The following is a 15766-nucleotide window of genomic DNA, read 5'->3' on the forward strand; positions in this document are numbered from 1 at the left end:
GGAACCTTAATCACATGGTGTTGCCTTGAAATGATGATGTAACTGGCAAGGTAAACCTTGTTCTTTGTGGAAATGAGGGGAAGGGTTTGATTTTTAGAAGCTGAAAATGCAGTTCTACTTTGCTGCTGTTTGGTGTGAGTGAACTGAGCGCTTCCAGTCACATTCCAGTCACGTTCTTATACACAAATGTATAAGAATTGCCAGTTTCCTAGATTACTGCTGAAAGGCAAACAAAACCTTGCTGTGTCAGGCTTTAAGTGCATCCTGTTTACAGGAGAATTGCCTGCAGTGGCTTTTAAGTACTTACTTTAGTGATAGAAATAACTTCATAAAAATGAAACCAAAAAAGTGCAAGAATTAGAAACAAATAAAGCAGTTCTGTACTTGGCTCTGGCAAAACATAGAGCTTCTCCTTCCTGTTCTTCCTACTTGCTTTAGCTAGACCACAGGAATTAAGGAGAATATTCTAGTTATTGGGGAGAAAAAATCCCGTATTACTACAAAAATGCCCATGTTCAAGATGGCCAGAGAGGATAAAATACAGAAATTTTCTGTAGTAAATTTTGGGGTGTCACAGTTGAGCTGGCTGTATTTATTCCTGCAACAGCAGATTGTGAGCAAGCCTTTAGCACCCTGCCAAAATCCCAGTTCTTATTCCAATGACATTTTTAAGCCTTGAGAAACTGGCAGTTGTTTGGGGCTTGGCTTTGAGCTGCAACTTTGATCTGGCTTCCTGGGATTGAAGAAGAAGCACAGCACGGAGGAGCTGCGGCTGCATCTTAAATTCAGGCTTGGCTTAAAAGAACTTGTTCTCAAAATAAACGTGTTGGGTGTACCCTGAAACTCACAAGTAGTTCATAATCATGTCGTTTGCCTTGATAAGGAGCTCAGAGCATTGCATATAAAAATAAAATAGGCAAAACACCTCTTCCTTCTGATCTTGCTCCAGAAAACAAGTGGCTCTTGAAGAAGCCAGCAGGGCTAAACCTGTTGGTTCCAGAGTTGCTGCTAAACTGCTTTTCAGGTCAAAGGCAATGTATTTTCAGGTTTGTGTTCTGTTATAAAAATGACTTTAGTGTGATTTGTCTCTTCAGTCTGGTGTTTATGCTTTTCTGAGTTAGGATATTTGCTCTACAGTCTGCTGCAGTCTTCAGTTCTGACAGTTTTGCATGAAGGTTTCTCCTCTTCTTGCCTCCTCCTTTTCCTGCAGTTCACGTCTCTCTCAGACCAAATCTGGTTCTCATTGACTAATCTATGACCTGGAGCTTATTCTGGCATTGATTTCCTTGCCCAGTGTTGCTTAGCCGGTAATACATATCTTATTTTAATTTTTTCCCCTCAGTGGCACGTTTTTGGTGGCACGTCAGTTGGTATGCTCAAAATGACTTTTATCTTTCAAATCTAGGTGTTGAAAGACTTCACTGAAAGCTGAAAATAAAGTCTATAATTATGCCTTCATGTGTCATGATTAAAAATCTTGCTTTGAAGTTTGATTCTTTTTTTTTTTTTTCAATTTCCATTGGCTTGAGTACATCCCCTGCCATGATGGGATTTCCAAAATACAGAAACAAGTTCTTGAGCTCCTGGAGGCTGTAGGTGATATTTCTGTGCTTGACATGTTGCATCTTCTCCTTCCTACCCATCAAATTAGGGCATGCCTAATCCAATTTGATTTTAAATGGCTTCTTTCAGTACGAAGATGAAGAAGTTGCAGAGGAATTCAAGATTTCCAGCTTTGTGGACATGGTCCGGGATTGCAGCCGCATCGGGATCCCCTACAGCTGCCAAGGTAAAGGGTGGGTTGTGCTCAGAGTGGAAGTGTTTTGCACCCTGAAGCTTCAGGGAGTGAAGATTTCCCTGCCTTAGGAGAGAAATAAGGATTAGTAAGCCATTAGTTTCCTTTTAGCCTCTTTTTCCTTAAGAGTTGAATTTCATTCTGAGAGCTGGAAGCCCTCGGAGTTCATCTGGGGAGTGAATGCCCCAAGCGTGAGGCAGAGAAATGATTTGCATTCAGAGCCGTGTCTTGAGCTGCTGCAGAAGTTCTCTGTTCCCATGGGAGCTCCAGATAAATCCTTCTTTATGGAAGGGAAGAATAAACATTTCTTTATGCAAGTTTCCTTTTTTAGAACTGAAAAAAACCCGCCCTGCACAGCTTCCTGTTGGGATCAGGAGCCAGCCTTGAGCCTCAGCAGTGTAATCTTGCATTCTTTTTTTATTCCTAATTCTTTATTGCTTCCCTTAGGGAAGGGTAATATGCTCTGATTGCCTGGAAAGTCATTAATGGAAGTGCCAGGAGGATAAGTTTTCCTCTCTCCCAACTTAAAATTCTGATTGAATGGGGATGATGGAAGAAATTTCCTCTCTTTGTTGGTGGTGAGGTGCTGGCACAGGGTGCCCAGAGAAGCTGTGACTGCCTCATGATCCCTGGAAGTGTCCAAGGCCACGTTGGATGGGGCTTGGAGCCACCTGGGATAGTGGAAGGTGTCCCTGCCGTGGCAGGGGGGATGAATTTTAAGGTCCTTTCCCATCCAAACCACTCTGGGATTCTGTGATGTTGGCAGTATTTACTTAAAGCCAAGTATTTGAGGAACGGGAGTAAGCAAAGCTCCCTGTTTATGATCTTGAATTTTAATTGTTACTCAGCTCGTAATGAGGTTTGCAAGGAGATGTGGAATATCCAGAGGAAAAAAGGGACAAAATGTAGGGCGTAGAGGAGCTTCTAAAATTGCCATCAGCGCAAAAAATACTTTTTCGCTTAAAAAGATTTTCAGTTGTACGAAGGTGGGATAATCGAGACCCTCTGGGAATCCTGAGGACTGGGGGAGAGCTGAAATGCCAGGATTTGTGAGGGAATGTTGCTGTGTTTGCTTTGCAGGCCACCTGCAGATCTTTGACATGTTCATCGTGGAGAAGTGGCCGATTGTCCAGGCCTTCGCGCTTGAGGGGATCGGGGGCGACGGCTTCTTCACCATGAAATACGAAGTGGGTGCTTCCCTTTGTCCTTTCCTTTCTGAAGCAGAAGTCGCTCGTGAAATTATTTTCTTTGGAAAGCAGTTTTTGGGATGATCTAGGCCTGACTCCCTGCTCAAGTGAGCTGCTAAATTGGATGGAGTTTTTTTTGGGATCTTATAAAGTCGTAGCAGGGATGGAGACCCCATGGTGTTGATGAGATTCTGTTCTAGGCCACACAGGACTTTTCCCTGGAAAAACCATTGTTTGGACATTCTCCCCAGTCCTCTGCTGTGATTTAACACTTCTTTGCTTTCCTTCTAGACCCACCTCTACCAAGAACCAATTTTTTTACCCCTAGATGGATTTTTTTTTTTACCTCAGATTTTTTTGGATGGATTCTAGATCTTTGTCCTGGTTTGGGACAAATTTGGGAGAAAACCCCTGTATAGGATCCCTCTAAGGAAGCAAACCCAAGTGGCCCCTCCCTCCAAACGGTCCGGTAAAAAAAAAAACCTCTTTGGAGAAAAGTGGAAAAAACTATTTTACTAAACAAATGAAGTGCATACAAGTATAAAGAATGAATAATATGAAACAATAAAACCTCTCCTTCTGAAGTGAGATGGCAAATTGAGAAAGTCCTTGCCGTGGGTGTAGCTCGGCTCTCTCTCAGTCTCTCATCAGTCCCAGTCCCTCCGGCGCTGCTGGAAAATGCCGAGGTCCAGGCCCCAGTGGGCCGCAGGTGCAGCCCCCAGTGCTCCCCTGGGTTTTCAGTCCAGAGCAGGTTTAAACAGTCCCAAGAAAAAGGAAAAAAAACAGTCCAGGGAACTTCTCTGCCCTAGCTAGCTGAAACTAACTAAAAGCAAAAAGATCTCTGTCCTGCAGTCTCTCCAAGCCTCCGCCGAACACCCCGTCGGCAGAAGAATGTGCAGGAGTCAGGCAGTTTTCTCAAAACAAACTCCGCGCTTCTCCTTGCTCTTAGAACCAGTCTTAAAGGCACAGGACTCAATATACAGCACAAACAGAACAGACGATTGGGGATACAAACATCATAAAGTCACCCTAGGACAATCTTCCAGAGCAGAGCAGGAGGAGCTGGTTAGGGACAAACACCTTGAGATGAGCTTAGAAAATAAGAAAATACTATTCCTTGGGTCCTGGTTTTGACTGAAGAGATGCATCTCCTCTCACTGCCGTTGTGTATTCATGGGTCATCATACCCTGCTGAATAGGGCAACAGTCAGGATTTAATTGCTCCTATATTTAATAATGATTTGCTGTTCCACTCCGAGCAACTTACGTCACTGATTTGCCCATTTATTAATTATGCCCTGAACAGCATTTTCAGATGAGAGCTTTGCATTTCTGGACTTGTTTAAAGCTTCTTGGATTTCATTTTTTTGAACCTCTGCCACAGCAATGCAGATGTCCCATTTTTTTGGACACTCCTCCATTTTTACAGCCACAGTGGGCTTTGCTCTGACTCCCGAGAGCTGGAAAACCACCAGAGAATGAATAGTACCATTGTTAAAATCATGGTTGTTAAAATCTCATCATCTCTAGAATTGAACATGCTTGCTCAGAAATATGCTCTGTGAGTTCCTGTGCCTTTCTGAGCGCCGTTCTCTTCCCACTGTTTCCTTTCCTCAGGTTCTTTTTTTCATTCCATCACTGGTACTGTAACACCTTGTGGTGTGAACCTGCCCAAAGCATTAAACACAGAGTGCAAAGAGATGAGCATCTTTGAGGAGGGCACTCAGTCACCCTTTCTTCATGTCTGAGATGAGTCAATGAAAATTTGACTGGCAGTTCAGGAGCTGCTTGGGTCTTTGATTGCCCTTTAATTACCTCAGTTCATTTCACAAATCCCTAGAGGCTCTGAAAAAAATGTTCAGACGCTGTGGCACAGACAGAACCTCTCCTGTGTGTTCCAGGGAGCTAATACTGTCTCCAAACACTCCTGAATGCTTAAAAAGGAGCAGGGAAAAATTCTTGGACTCCTTTTTTAAGAGCAATCATGTTGGCTCTGGCAGTCCAGCCAGCTCTTGCCTGCTTCCTCCTTGAAATCATGAGGGGATTTCAAATGGGAAGTGACATTCTTAACTTTCTACGTGTTCGTGTGGTTCTGTGTCAGGCAGCTGCTCTGTGTCACTGATGGGGGAGGAAGCCAGGCTGGAAGTGCATTGGGGATCACTGTTAATGAGCTATAAATTAATTCTTCTGCCATTATTAAAAGGGGAGTTTTTTGGTGCGTTTTTAGCTCAGGCTTTCCCTCTGAGATTTTCCCTCTGAGATTTTCCCTCTGCCGTGTGTTTTTTTAGATTTGAATATAATCGAAGGATGGTAATTCAGGATTTTTTCCCAGTCTTGTAAAGGCAGTTGCTCTTTTACTGAAGAAATCAGAGTTGCTCAAAATGCTGTAATTTCTAAAATTTACTGTGTTTATAAGAAAGTAATGGAAGTGAGGTCTGGGAAATCATTATTAACATACCTAATTACATGAAATAATAACTGGAATTACTGTAAAGCAGTGGGTTGAGAAAATTCCAGCCAGTGTTGCATTTTTAACTAAATGGGTGATGGGGAACCCTGTAAATGCAGAAACCATTCAGATACAAGTGTCCCTTAAGAATATATATTTTAAATAGTATTCTCATATGCATCGTGCTGCTACTTGGAAGAAAGTATTGCAAAGTTGAACTTAGCCTAAATTTATGTCAACTTGGAGCAAGTATTGGATGAGTAACCCTGGAATTGGCTCTTGGCTGTCTCAACTCAGAAAACTCAATTTTGCCCTTTTGCCTGCATCAGCTCATGCAGTTCTTTGCTGTTAAATTGAAAAATTTTGTGAAATAATTTGTTTGGAGGTTGCGAAGAAAGCTTTGCATGGAGTCAAAATGTTGTAACAATTAAAATATTTGTGAAATCAGAGTGAAAACAGTTGTGAAATCAGAGTTAAGGAGCACTGTGAGACACGGCAGTGTTCCCCAGTGCTGTCTCAGCTTAAACCTGAATCTTCGTGGTGGTTTTTCACAGAAATGTGTTTAAAATCTCTTCCAGTTGATGGATGTCAGTGCTGACTTGTGGAAGACCTACAGCAAAATGGATCCAGTGTCCTTGGAGGATTTGCTCTTTGAGGTAATGCAGGTGAAATGTTCTGCCTCAGCTCCTGCTTGGTGTCACCACAGAGCAAAAGTGGTATGATTTTGCTTGGTTTTAATTAGGTTTATGGGCTTAATCTACAGGCTCTGCCTGCTGTTGTTTGCAGGGTCTCCTCCTGTTCCTTTAAATCTACCACAAACTCTGCAAATCCTAAATTAACTTGTCTCGATCTCCTTGAATTTACTGCTTTGTCAGAAAATCTCCTAAAAGTTTTCCTTCGTGTCATTAAACCGTGTACAAAATACACGAAGTTGCTGTGGTTTTGTGTGTTAATCCTCCTTTTGCAACATGGAGGGTTAAAAAAAAACCCCCTTTAACACACAACCATTTAAAAAAAAAAAAAAACCAAAACACTTTTCAGATGTTTTGTAGCTGCTTTAAGTGGGGAACAGTGACACTCAGTGGCTGCCCTGATGCTTTGGGAAACACAAACAGTAGGAAGGGATTCTCACATTAATGCCGTGCTCTGATCTCAGGATCAGAGAAAGCATTGTATAAATACTAATATTTATAATTAGTATTTATAATTAATTAGTATTTATACTTCAGTAATGTATATATATAATAATTATTGGTATATATTAATTTTTTATCTGTTTCTAGCTTGACAGCAATTTCATATGTATGAAATGGAACAGCAGTTACCCTTTATGAATAAAATATTGGTAGTTCACACCAATTTGGTTGTTTAGTCAGCTGCTGTAATGAAAATTAAAATATCATAGAGTTTTTACAAGGCTCTCAGTCTAAGTAATCACACTCTGATATTTCACTTCCCCTCTCTGTGCAGAAGTGAGATTAACATGTGGGATTTGTCCTACATTCTGAGCAGACCTATTAATCATAATTTAAAGTTTTTAGCCTGAAAGTTGTTGATGAATTGACTTAAATTTTCGGAAAGAAATAAACATAAACCACACACCCACAAAAAGGCACCCTGAAACCCAGCAAAATGTCCTTATCTTCTAAAACAGATTTATTTTCCTGAGCTTATTATTTCATTGGGCAGTCTGTATTCCAGCGAAATGTCACCTTTGCCTTCATTTCCCTTGCCTTGGGAAGTAATGTCACATATTTTCCTCCTAGGATTTAATGATTTTTGAACACCAGTGGACCAACTTTTTTGCTAATTTTGACACCGAAATTCCCTTCATTCTGGAGCTCTCAGAATCTCAGGCGGGGGAGGTAGGCCTGCTTCAGCGATCCTCGAGAATCGTGCTGGTATCCATGCAGAAGGAATAATTGTTCAGCATTATTTTTGGGTTTTTTTTTTTCCCCTATCCCATCTCGCTTTTCATGTTTGAGGAGTAAAAAACGCTTGGTTTGGGTTTTTTTTAAAGTCACCGCCCGCCTTAAAAATCCGTGGTATGATGGCTTAGGGCTGCTGGGGTAATTCAGTCGAGTGTTTGCTCGCTGATAATTCAATTTATATCTGCACAGGAGATATTTGGAGGTGGATTAACTTGCATTTGGGTGGAATCTGGTGTGTGCAGGGCTTAACAAGTTGAATTTGCACATCTCAGACCTCTGAGATAACATAACAGAGGGTGAAGCACAGAGCATGGGAGAAAACTGCACAGCAGTTCTGGGGGTGGCTGTTGCTTTTGCAGCATTTTGTTGCTTTTTTGATACATTTTGAAGCACTTTGTTGCTTTTTGGATGCGTTTTGAAGCCTTTTCTTGCTTTTTTGAAGCGTTTTGTTGTTTTTTGGATGCGTTTTGAAGCCTTTTGATGTTTTTTTTGAGGTGTTTTGTTGCTTCCTCTGAGATAGTGGGAGGTGTCCCTGCCCATGGCAGGGGGTTGGAATTAAGTGGGCTTTAAGGTCCCTCCCAACCTAAACCATTCGATGATTTAATAATATGAGAGACTTAGTGGTGTTTGTGTTTGTTTGTGGAGGTTGGGAGTATTTTTTGAGGCTTCAGGAGTTTTCTCGGAGAAGGATTAATTGAGGTTTAATTAATGGCAGGATATTTCACACCTCTGTTCATGTACTTCTTAATAATTTTTGTTTTCAATTCTTCCCAGCCCTTCAGAAGTTATTTCAGCCATGGCATGATCTCAAGCCATATAACAGATAACAGGTGATTATTACTCGTTATTCCCTCTGGTGTCACTACTGCCTCAATATTTTCTTGCCATATCCCTGATGCCATAATGCTTAAAATTCTTTTTGGTTTCACCTCAGTATATCAGATCTCATCCTGAAAAAAAAACAACCGTGCAAAGTTCCTTCCTATCCTTGGGAAGGATAAGCTGAATTTTCACAGGGTTTAATGCTGTAGTCCTTACATATACCATGAAATTTTATGCATTTTGATCGGTTCCTTCCTTGTTCCATCCCTGGAAAAGGTTGGATGAGTCTTGGAAAAAACCTGGGATAGTGGAAGGTGTCCCTGCCATGCCAGGGGTTGGAATGAGATAATCTTTAAGGTCCCTTCCAATCCAAACCATCCTGTGGTTCTATGAGAAAGTTTTAACCAGAAGTTGTTGTTCAGCTGAAGGTTCTGTTGCAAAATCCACGTTTTGCTGTTTTGAGCTAATCAGGATTTGTTTAGCTGCTTCAATCTCTCTGCTTATTCTCCTGTATTTGGAATAAACCATGGAGTTCAATGCTGTTTATTGCTGGCAGCATCCTCTGGTGTTTGCACTGCAATAAAGAAAAGAAAATCCTTGACCTCTCCAACTAAGTCTTGGGCTCAAAGCCAGAACTAAACCCAAAATAGTTTTTTGTTTGTTTCCAACACGGTCATTTCAGGCTTTTTCAAGATGGACAATTTTAAACTAAGCAGCTTTTCAAGGCAGTTTAAGATAAAAGAATTATCTAAGAGCATTTGGGAACAGCCTTGAGATAAATTTATTGCGTGTGAAAGAAATTATCATCTTTTGAATGCAAGTAGATTTCTTTTCTTTGGAACTTGGTCGTTTCACCGTGAAGCTTTGTGCAGCTTTAGCAATTCCTTTTTTTTCCCTACAGTGAGAAATTCAGCAGTTGGTCCATCGCAATGGAAAGCTTTAATTTCATTTGTTGGTTGTAAACTTGCTGCAAGTATTTTGGTGTTGATTCCCTCTCTCCTCCTCAGCCCGAGCCGGCAGCCCTTCGTCCTTTTTGGCAGCCACTCCACGAAGGAAAACTTGAACTCTGGGAACTTTAATTTTCCATCTGAAGGACATCTGGTTCGAAACACTGGCTTTGGTGGAAGCACTGCCAAGCACATGGTAAGGCTTTGGAGAAGTTGTCTGAGATCTTGAAGCATTGTATATTCTCGTTTTCTTTGTACATTTTTTCTGCTTGTCTTCCATGAGGTAAATACTTAATTCTTCTTAATGTAAAGCACCATAGCAATCCATCAGTTTAAGGAACAAATTCGATTTTTCTTGCTCTTTCCAAGTGAAATTACACTGGATTCTTAATCAGGGACTGCTGAATGAAGTTAAAATAATGTATTCTCTGGAAAAAGACAACTTTTGCTGTAAGTGGGTGTGGGAGAGGGAAATGCTGTTTGTGGGGGTGTGTGTCCTGACCACAAAGTGAAAACCTCCTGAACTGTGCCACACAGATTCTATTTTAATCACATTGATTTAGCCATTTCTTTAAAAAGAAACGAAAAGCCACTTTTTTTTTTTATTATTTTTTATTTTTTTTGACAACACCTTTGTGCATAAACCTGACGCGTATCCAAATCCCAGCGTGTGCTTCGACAGCTGCTGCTGAAACTCTGAAAAGCTTTTCATGTAGTTCCAGGACTGTTCTGACGGAGTTGCAAAGATGAACTTGTTTCCATTCCCAAGTAAAAGCTGGGTTGTTAAAACATTTGCTGAGGTCCCTGGCTCGTTGCACCCGCGGCGCAGCGGCCGCGCCTGGGCTGGCGACCCCAAAAAGTTGGGATCCTCTGGCTGGAGGACCTGGGTGGCTCCAGAAGGCAAGTGGCAGCGAAGGAGGAGAGAGGTAGAGTGTGGAGAGAGCTCCCTGCTGCCTGCAGGGGCTCTGGGAGTGCTGTGAGCCCCGAGCAGGTGGATGTGGCCGTGAGGGAGTGAGCGCATGAGTGAGGCCATGAGTTCATGAGCTTGTCACCGTTTCACGTGCAGATGGGTGTGGGGCTTCTGGGCACGGATCACGTGTGCAGAGCCTGAGAAAAGAGTGGGGGTTTTTTTTGCATCTTGGTGAAATCTCATCCTCCGTTCTCCGCTCGAACGTTGTTGCTGTAGAAACGCTTTGAGTTGTGTCTCTTTCCTTCCCTTGCTAACGATGAGATGCCGTTTGATGCCTTTGAAAATGCAAGTACCGTGTTATTCTGATGTACTTGCTCCGTCTGTTGTCCTCAGATTCTGACGCTGTTCTTAAAAAGGTGGTTTATTTACAGGTACAGGTGATACTGTTTTAATAGGGTGTCATGAAAATAGTAAATAAGACCAAGTGCCAGCATAGTTATGGGAACCTGACACACTTTTCCTCTTCATGAAAAGAGCAGTTGACATAGGAAATTGAAAACACGAGTCAGAGCTCATCTCCCTTCCAAAGTCTTTCAACCATTCAGGTCAAGTCAAAAGTGAAATAGACCTTTGAAAAAACGTAAGTTGCTTTTTCCAGTTCCGTCTGTGTTGTAAACTTCTGTAGTCTGTCGGTGCTTAGAGGACTTAATGGGAGCGTAGTTAATTGTTAATTATTGCACCTATTTGTTTTACTGATGTCTTTTGTATCTCATTAATACTGACTGCTAGGTAGTGCAGTGTGTATCTCCCAAGGGACCTCTGGCTTGTTCAAGGACCTATTTTTTTGGAGCCACACACATTCCTTTCCTGGGTAAGTGCATTAAATACACCAAGGCAGTTATTGCCTCTGATTCCATGAAAATTTGTAGCAATTAAAAGCTTTGCTTACTTTTTAAAAATCATGGAGTGGTAGATTCTGTAGTCAGTGTGTGAAATCATACCAAATTCCGTGGGTAAAACCTGTCAGATCTGAGTGTCAAACATGAAATCTGTCAGATCTCACTGTGCAGACCCTTTTAAAAGTATTAAATATTTAAGTCTATATTCCATATGGATTTATTAAAAAAAAAAACAGTCTTCAAAATCTAGTAATTCGAACTGGTAGTTGTCAAATAACCGAGGATTTTTAGAAGGATGAAGAAAATAACGAGTTGCATTCTCAAATAAAAAACAAGCAAAACGTAAAATTTTTAAAAACCATTTTCTTATGTATTTGAAATGGCTGGAAGAGTCCATGGATAAAGTCAGTCCTTAGGGTTATCTGGAAACTAGACTGGGCTCAGAAAAGCTGAAGAGAGGAAGGTTGGAATTACAGCCTGTGTTTGCCCTAGTAGAATAAAATACCAGAAAAATTCCACGTAAGATGTGCAGCAAAAATATTCTCGGAGTGTTTAAACCAAACCTTTTTTGTTTTTGATACAGGAAATGACAATGAGATGCACAAGCAAGCTGAACAAGTGTAAGCTGCCAATTTTTTATATTATTCCTTAACTGTTCTCTCTTTCTACCTTGTGGCAGTAGGTGAAACCTGCTTTTAGTGGCTGTTGGCATTTGCAGAGATGTTTTTATTCAGAATAATGTGGATGGGACAGGTTTTCAAAAGCAAAATGATTGTGGGGAGTTTCAGTGGGTACATGAGGAGTTGTTAGTGTGATAGCAGAGTAGGAAAGGAGATATTAATAAATTTTGCTCAAATTGTAGTAAAAAAACAACAGCTGCTTGAATAATTTTTAAAGATACTTTATGTAAACCAAGAGGAAAAAGTCTCTCACGCTGTAGCATCTTGCAGAGATAGAAGAAAAAGTAATTTTTTGACCAGTTTCGTTAGCAGTGTGGAAGATTTCTGATGCTTAGTGAAAATGACGCCATGGAACACTCGAACTTATGCAGAAATTCACTCTGTTAAAATTAGATCAAAGCTAATTTTTTTCCCAAAAACTGGGAAGCTGCAAAGCTTCTGCACATTTTAACCTTCTCAAAAATCCCACTTTGTTTATCTGTGTTGATGTCCGCTGCATGTTGACTCTTGGTAATTGTGAGACATAAAAATGGAATTATTGTACTGAGCAGCAGATTTTCCTTTTTTTTTAGAGGAAACTGAACTCCCAACAGGTGGTTTTTTTCCTGCATCTACGTTCTGCTCAAACGTTTTTTTGTCCTCCTTCAAAAATCTTCTGTACTGAAAACATTTTAATCAAGATGAGTAGAGGAGCTCTAAATGAAGCAGGGGTTGATAAAGGCAGTAATTTAAAAATAATATATTTTTCTTGGAAGCATCCCTGTATTGGTTCAAATAATCTAATTTCAACAAAAGTAGCATAACTGGCTTTTTTTGACAAACCTGAACTCATGATTTTCAACTTCATTTGCAGTTGAGTCCTGTAACTGGTTCTTACAGTTTTCTATGTTTTTATAAAAAGTGAAATAAAAAGTATTTATGACCACTGTTTATTCCAAATTTGGCTGTACTGATTCCCTGGAGTGCATAAACCAACTGTATAAATTGAAAGATAAACTGGGATAAATTTTGTGGTTTCATTTTTATTTCAAGAAAATGCTTTAAAAGCAACACACCAGAAACCCTGTGGTTTTTTTTTTTTTTTTTTTTTTTTTTTTTTTTGTTTTTTTTTGCAGTGCTAGCTTTAAGATGTTAAAATGGGAAGAACAAGAAAAAGGACACCTCACAGAGGTGTTTTCTTGCAAAATGCATTTGTGAATTTGAGGGAAAATAGGAATGCTTACAAAGTCTGGAGGAATTATAAAGGAATGACATTGCTTTACTGGGTGCAGTGAAAACTTGCTTAGGAAATTGCAATCCAGAAACCTGAAAAAACAGTGAGAAAGCTGAATTTTCAAATCTCCTTGCTGCTGTTGGGGGATGATCAAAGACAAGCTTTGGTGCGTTTGGAGGTTCCTCTGTGTTTGGAATCTTCAGATGCTTTTTTTTTCCCGTCTTTCAGGAATGCTTTGCATTTGGCTTAAATGCTGTATCCTTCTCTTTCCTCATCCCTCTTCCCTCCCTCAATATTGGCAGTGGGTTAACGAGAAAACTTAAAAGTTCAGGGAGTGAATTTGTTGATCTGCTCATCTTTTTGTTGCAATTTAGCAGGAAAACAGAGGCTGGTGTTCCTTTCTTGGGCACGAGTGGGTTTTTCCCTGTGGTTCTGGAGCTCTAAATGTGTCGCTGATAGCTGAAAGTCACTCTTGGCTTCACCTGACTTGGGTTTATTTCTGTACAATTTTTTTTTTTTCAGTCCCCTTTTAAGGAGGGAATTGGACTGAGCTGGGATGGAGGTTTCATGGGATTGTGGAATGGTTTGAGTCGGAAGAGATTTTTTTTTAAGATCATCTCATTCCAATCTCCTGCCGGGAGAGGGAGGGACAGCAGGGGCTCCTCCCACTGTCCCAGGTTGCTCCAAGCCTGTGTCCCAGCTTGGCCTTGGACATTTCCAGGGATCCAGGGGCAGCCACAGCTTCTCTGGGAATTCCATTCTTCACCCTCACAGGGAACAATTCCCTCCTTGAATCCCCTCTGTCAATGTGAAACCATTCCCTCTGTCACTCCATGCCCCTCATTTAGGATGTGATCCTTAAACCCAACTGCAGCAAAAATCAACTGTAGAACAGATTTTTTTTTCATTCCTGACTAACAAAAACACCAGATACATTTATATCAAGAGTTATTTCCCCAAAAGTATCCTGTAATTTGAGCAATTTCCTCGCTTGGATTTAATTTCCTTAAACGGAAAGCTTAACTATAAAACTACACTTATTCCAACGAGAACCCCCTTCCTTATTAATTAAGGGAGTTGTGCAATGAGAGGAAAAACTGCTCCTTTAAAGAGAGGAGGAAGAAAACTCTACCTTGTCCAGTAAATGTTGTGTTTGTATTTCTCTTCAGTACGCTGTTGTCGCAAATATATTCTGCTGTTGTAGAGGCTGTGCTTGCTGGCATTGAGTGCTATGCTAAAACTTCCACTGAATCCAAGGTAAATGAAGCCCCCTGTAATTGTTCTCTCTCTGTAATTGTTGGGATTGCTTGCAGTATTGAGATTTATGTGCAAACCAAAAGGAAGGCCAAAAGGATTCCCGTGTTTGGCTCAATGGAATAACGCGAGGTTCCTACCCTGGCCTCCAGCCAGGCTCTGAATTCTGTTTTTAAAAAAATAAAATATAAAACGAAAGAGAGATTTCACTGTTGGAGTCCAGGGCATTCCTTTGGCTGCCCTGGAGGGTCAGGGACCTGGGCAGGGGGGTCTGGGACCCCAGCCCAGAGCTCAGAGAGACACTGGATTTGATTTCAGTCCATGGGAGAGGCTTCTTGCACTGCAGGAAGCATTGCAGGCCACAAGAGTGTAAAAATAGTAGTTTAGTATATCACAGGGTGAAAAAACAGTGAGTTTGGGATTCTTGGCATTGAAGTGAATGGGGCAAAATGGAGAATTTAGGGCGTTGTCCCTTTCTTCTTCCTTCTCGTTCCCTCACTCCATTTCTGCAGTGACGTTGGCACAAAGTAGTTAGTGAGGATTGGGTCAGAGTGAAGATGACCTTTCTAGTAATAGTGATAGACATTGGTAATAAATAGTAAATAAAGAATACGTAGCAATTAGTATAAAAGATCAGGACAGCCCAGAGACAGGGGGAGTCACCAGATGTCCGAGCCGCGGCAAACACCTTTTGGACACTGAGAAAATTGTAAGATAAGAACTAATAAACGAAGCATGTAACCTTGAAGACTCCGTCTTTTCCTGCGTTTGGCACAGAGCTTTGCAGAGGGCCAGAACTCTAAAACCACCTGAATGCCGGGGAATTTAAGCTCCTAAAAAGGAGCCCCCGACATTTCACAGTGTGTCTTAATTTTTTACCCATCTCCGGTTGGTTTTCCATCTTCTCGTGAATTTTCCTGACCTCACGGTTAGGAAAATGAGATGTGTGAAAGAACAGATTTTAGCCTGGTGCATCGGTGTGTTACTGTTCAGTGTCTCTTGTTCATCTTAGGGGTGCACCTGGAGCTGCTGGGATTTGGAAGGATGGGAAAGGTTATTTTATTCTTTATTTCCATTTTTTTTTCAGGCAAAGGAAGTGGCAGAGCAGGTGCTCCTGTCTTTGTTAGACACCCGTGGCTTAGCACAGCTGAAATCTGCTTTACGGTGTGTATTTCCAGAGTTACTCATTGTCTCGCTGGATTGGCTTCTTGGAGAGAAAAAAAAAAAATCAATTATGAACTGAAAAATATTAATTTTAAACTGAACTTTCCAGATTTCAAGATTACATAATGCACTCAGCCTTTAAAAATCATTATTATTATTATTCCATTTCCCAGTTTTCTTAATCACTTATTTTGCTTTTAGTCTATCCCTGCTTATTCTTTCCATTTAAAAATATAAACCACACGTTTCACCTGTACAATTTCTGTTCTACAGCTCCAAAATCGCTTTTCAAATTCAGGCTGTGAACAACCATGGCAGGTTTGTATCACTATCTTACGAGTTCTAGTTATTAATTAGTGCTTTTAATTTTTCTCCTCTTGGAACTCCTGCAAAACCCCTTGTGTTTGATTCTTTCATACCAGATGTGCTAAATGCTTTTATGGATGAGGTTATTCAGTGATTTCATATCTGTAATTCTGTGGAATCTTAAAAACATTAAAAGGAATAAAAAGCAC

The 15766-nt window shown here is 40.8% G+C and overlaps 1 protein-coding gene across 1 annotated transcript in view; it reads left to right on the plus strand.

The window, feature by feature from the left end:
- DNAAF9 (dynein axonemal assembly factor 9) overlaps positions 1 to 15766 on the plus strand; it is a 68045-nt gene that overhangs the window by 17184 nt on the left and 35095 nt on the right. Inside the window, exons 5-15 of the mRNA XM_040065571.2 lie at positions 1693 to 1789; positions 2876 to 2982; positions 6010 to 6087; positions 7198 to 7296; positions 8137 to 8192; positions 9192 to 9327; positions 10831 to 10912; positions 11524 to 11560; positions 14003 to 14090; positions 15175 to 15251; positions 15525 to 15569. Of these exons, the coding sequence (XP_039921505.1) occupies positions 1693 to 1789; positions 2876 to 2982; positions 6010 to 6087; positions 7198 to 7296; positions 8137 to 8192; positions 9192 to 9327; positions 10831 to 10912; positions 11524 to 11560; positions 14003 to 14090; positions 15175 to 15251; positions 15525 to 15569 (902 nt within the window). The remainder of the gene's footprint in view (positions 1 to 1692; positions 1790 to 2875; positions 2983 to 6009; positions 6088 to 7197; positions 7297 to 8136; positions 8193 to 9191; positions 9328 to 10830; positions 10913 to 11523; positions 11561 to 14002; positions 14091 to 15174; positions 15252 to 15524; positions 15570 to 15766) is intronic.

The sequence above is a fragment of the Hirundo rustica genome, chromosome 5 (assembly GCF_015227805.2).
Source record: "Hirundo rustica isolate bHirRus1 chromosome 5, bHirRus1.pri.v3, whole genome shotgun sequence".
Classification (NCBI taxonomy): Eukaryota; Metazoa; Chordata; class Aves; order Passeriformes; family Hirundinidae; genus Hirundo; species Hirundo rustica.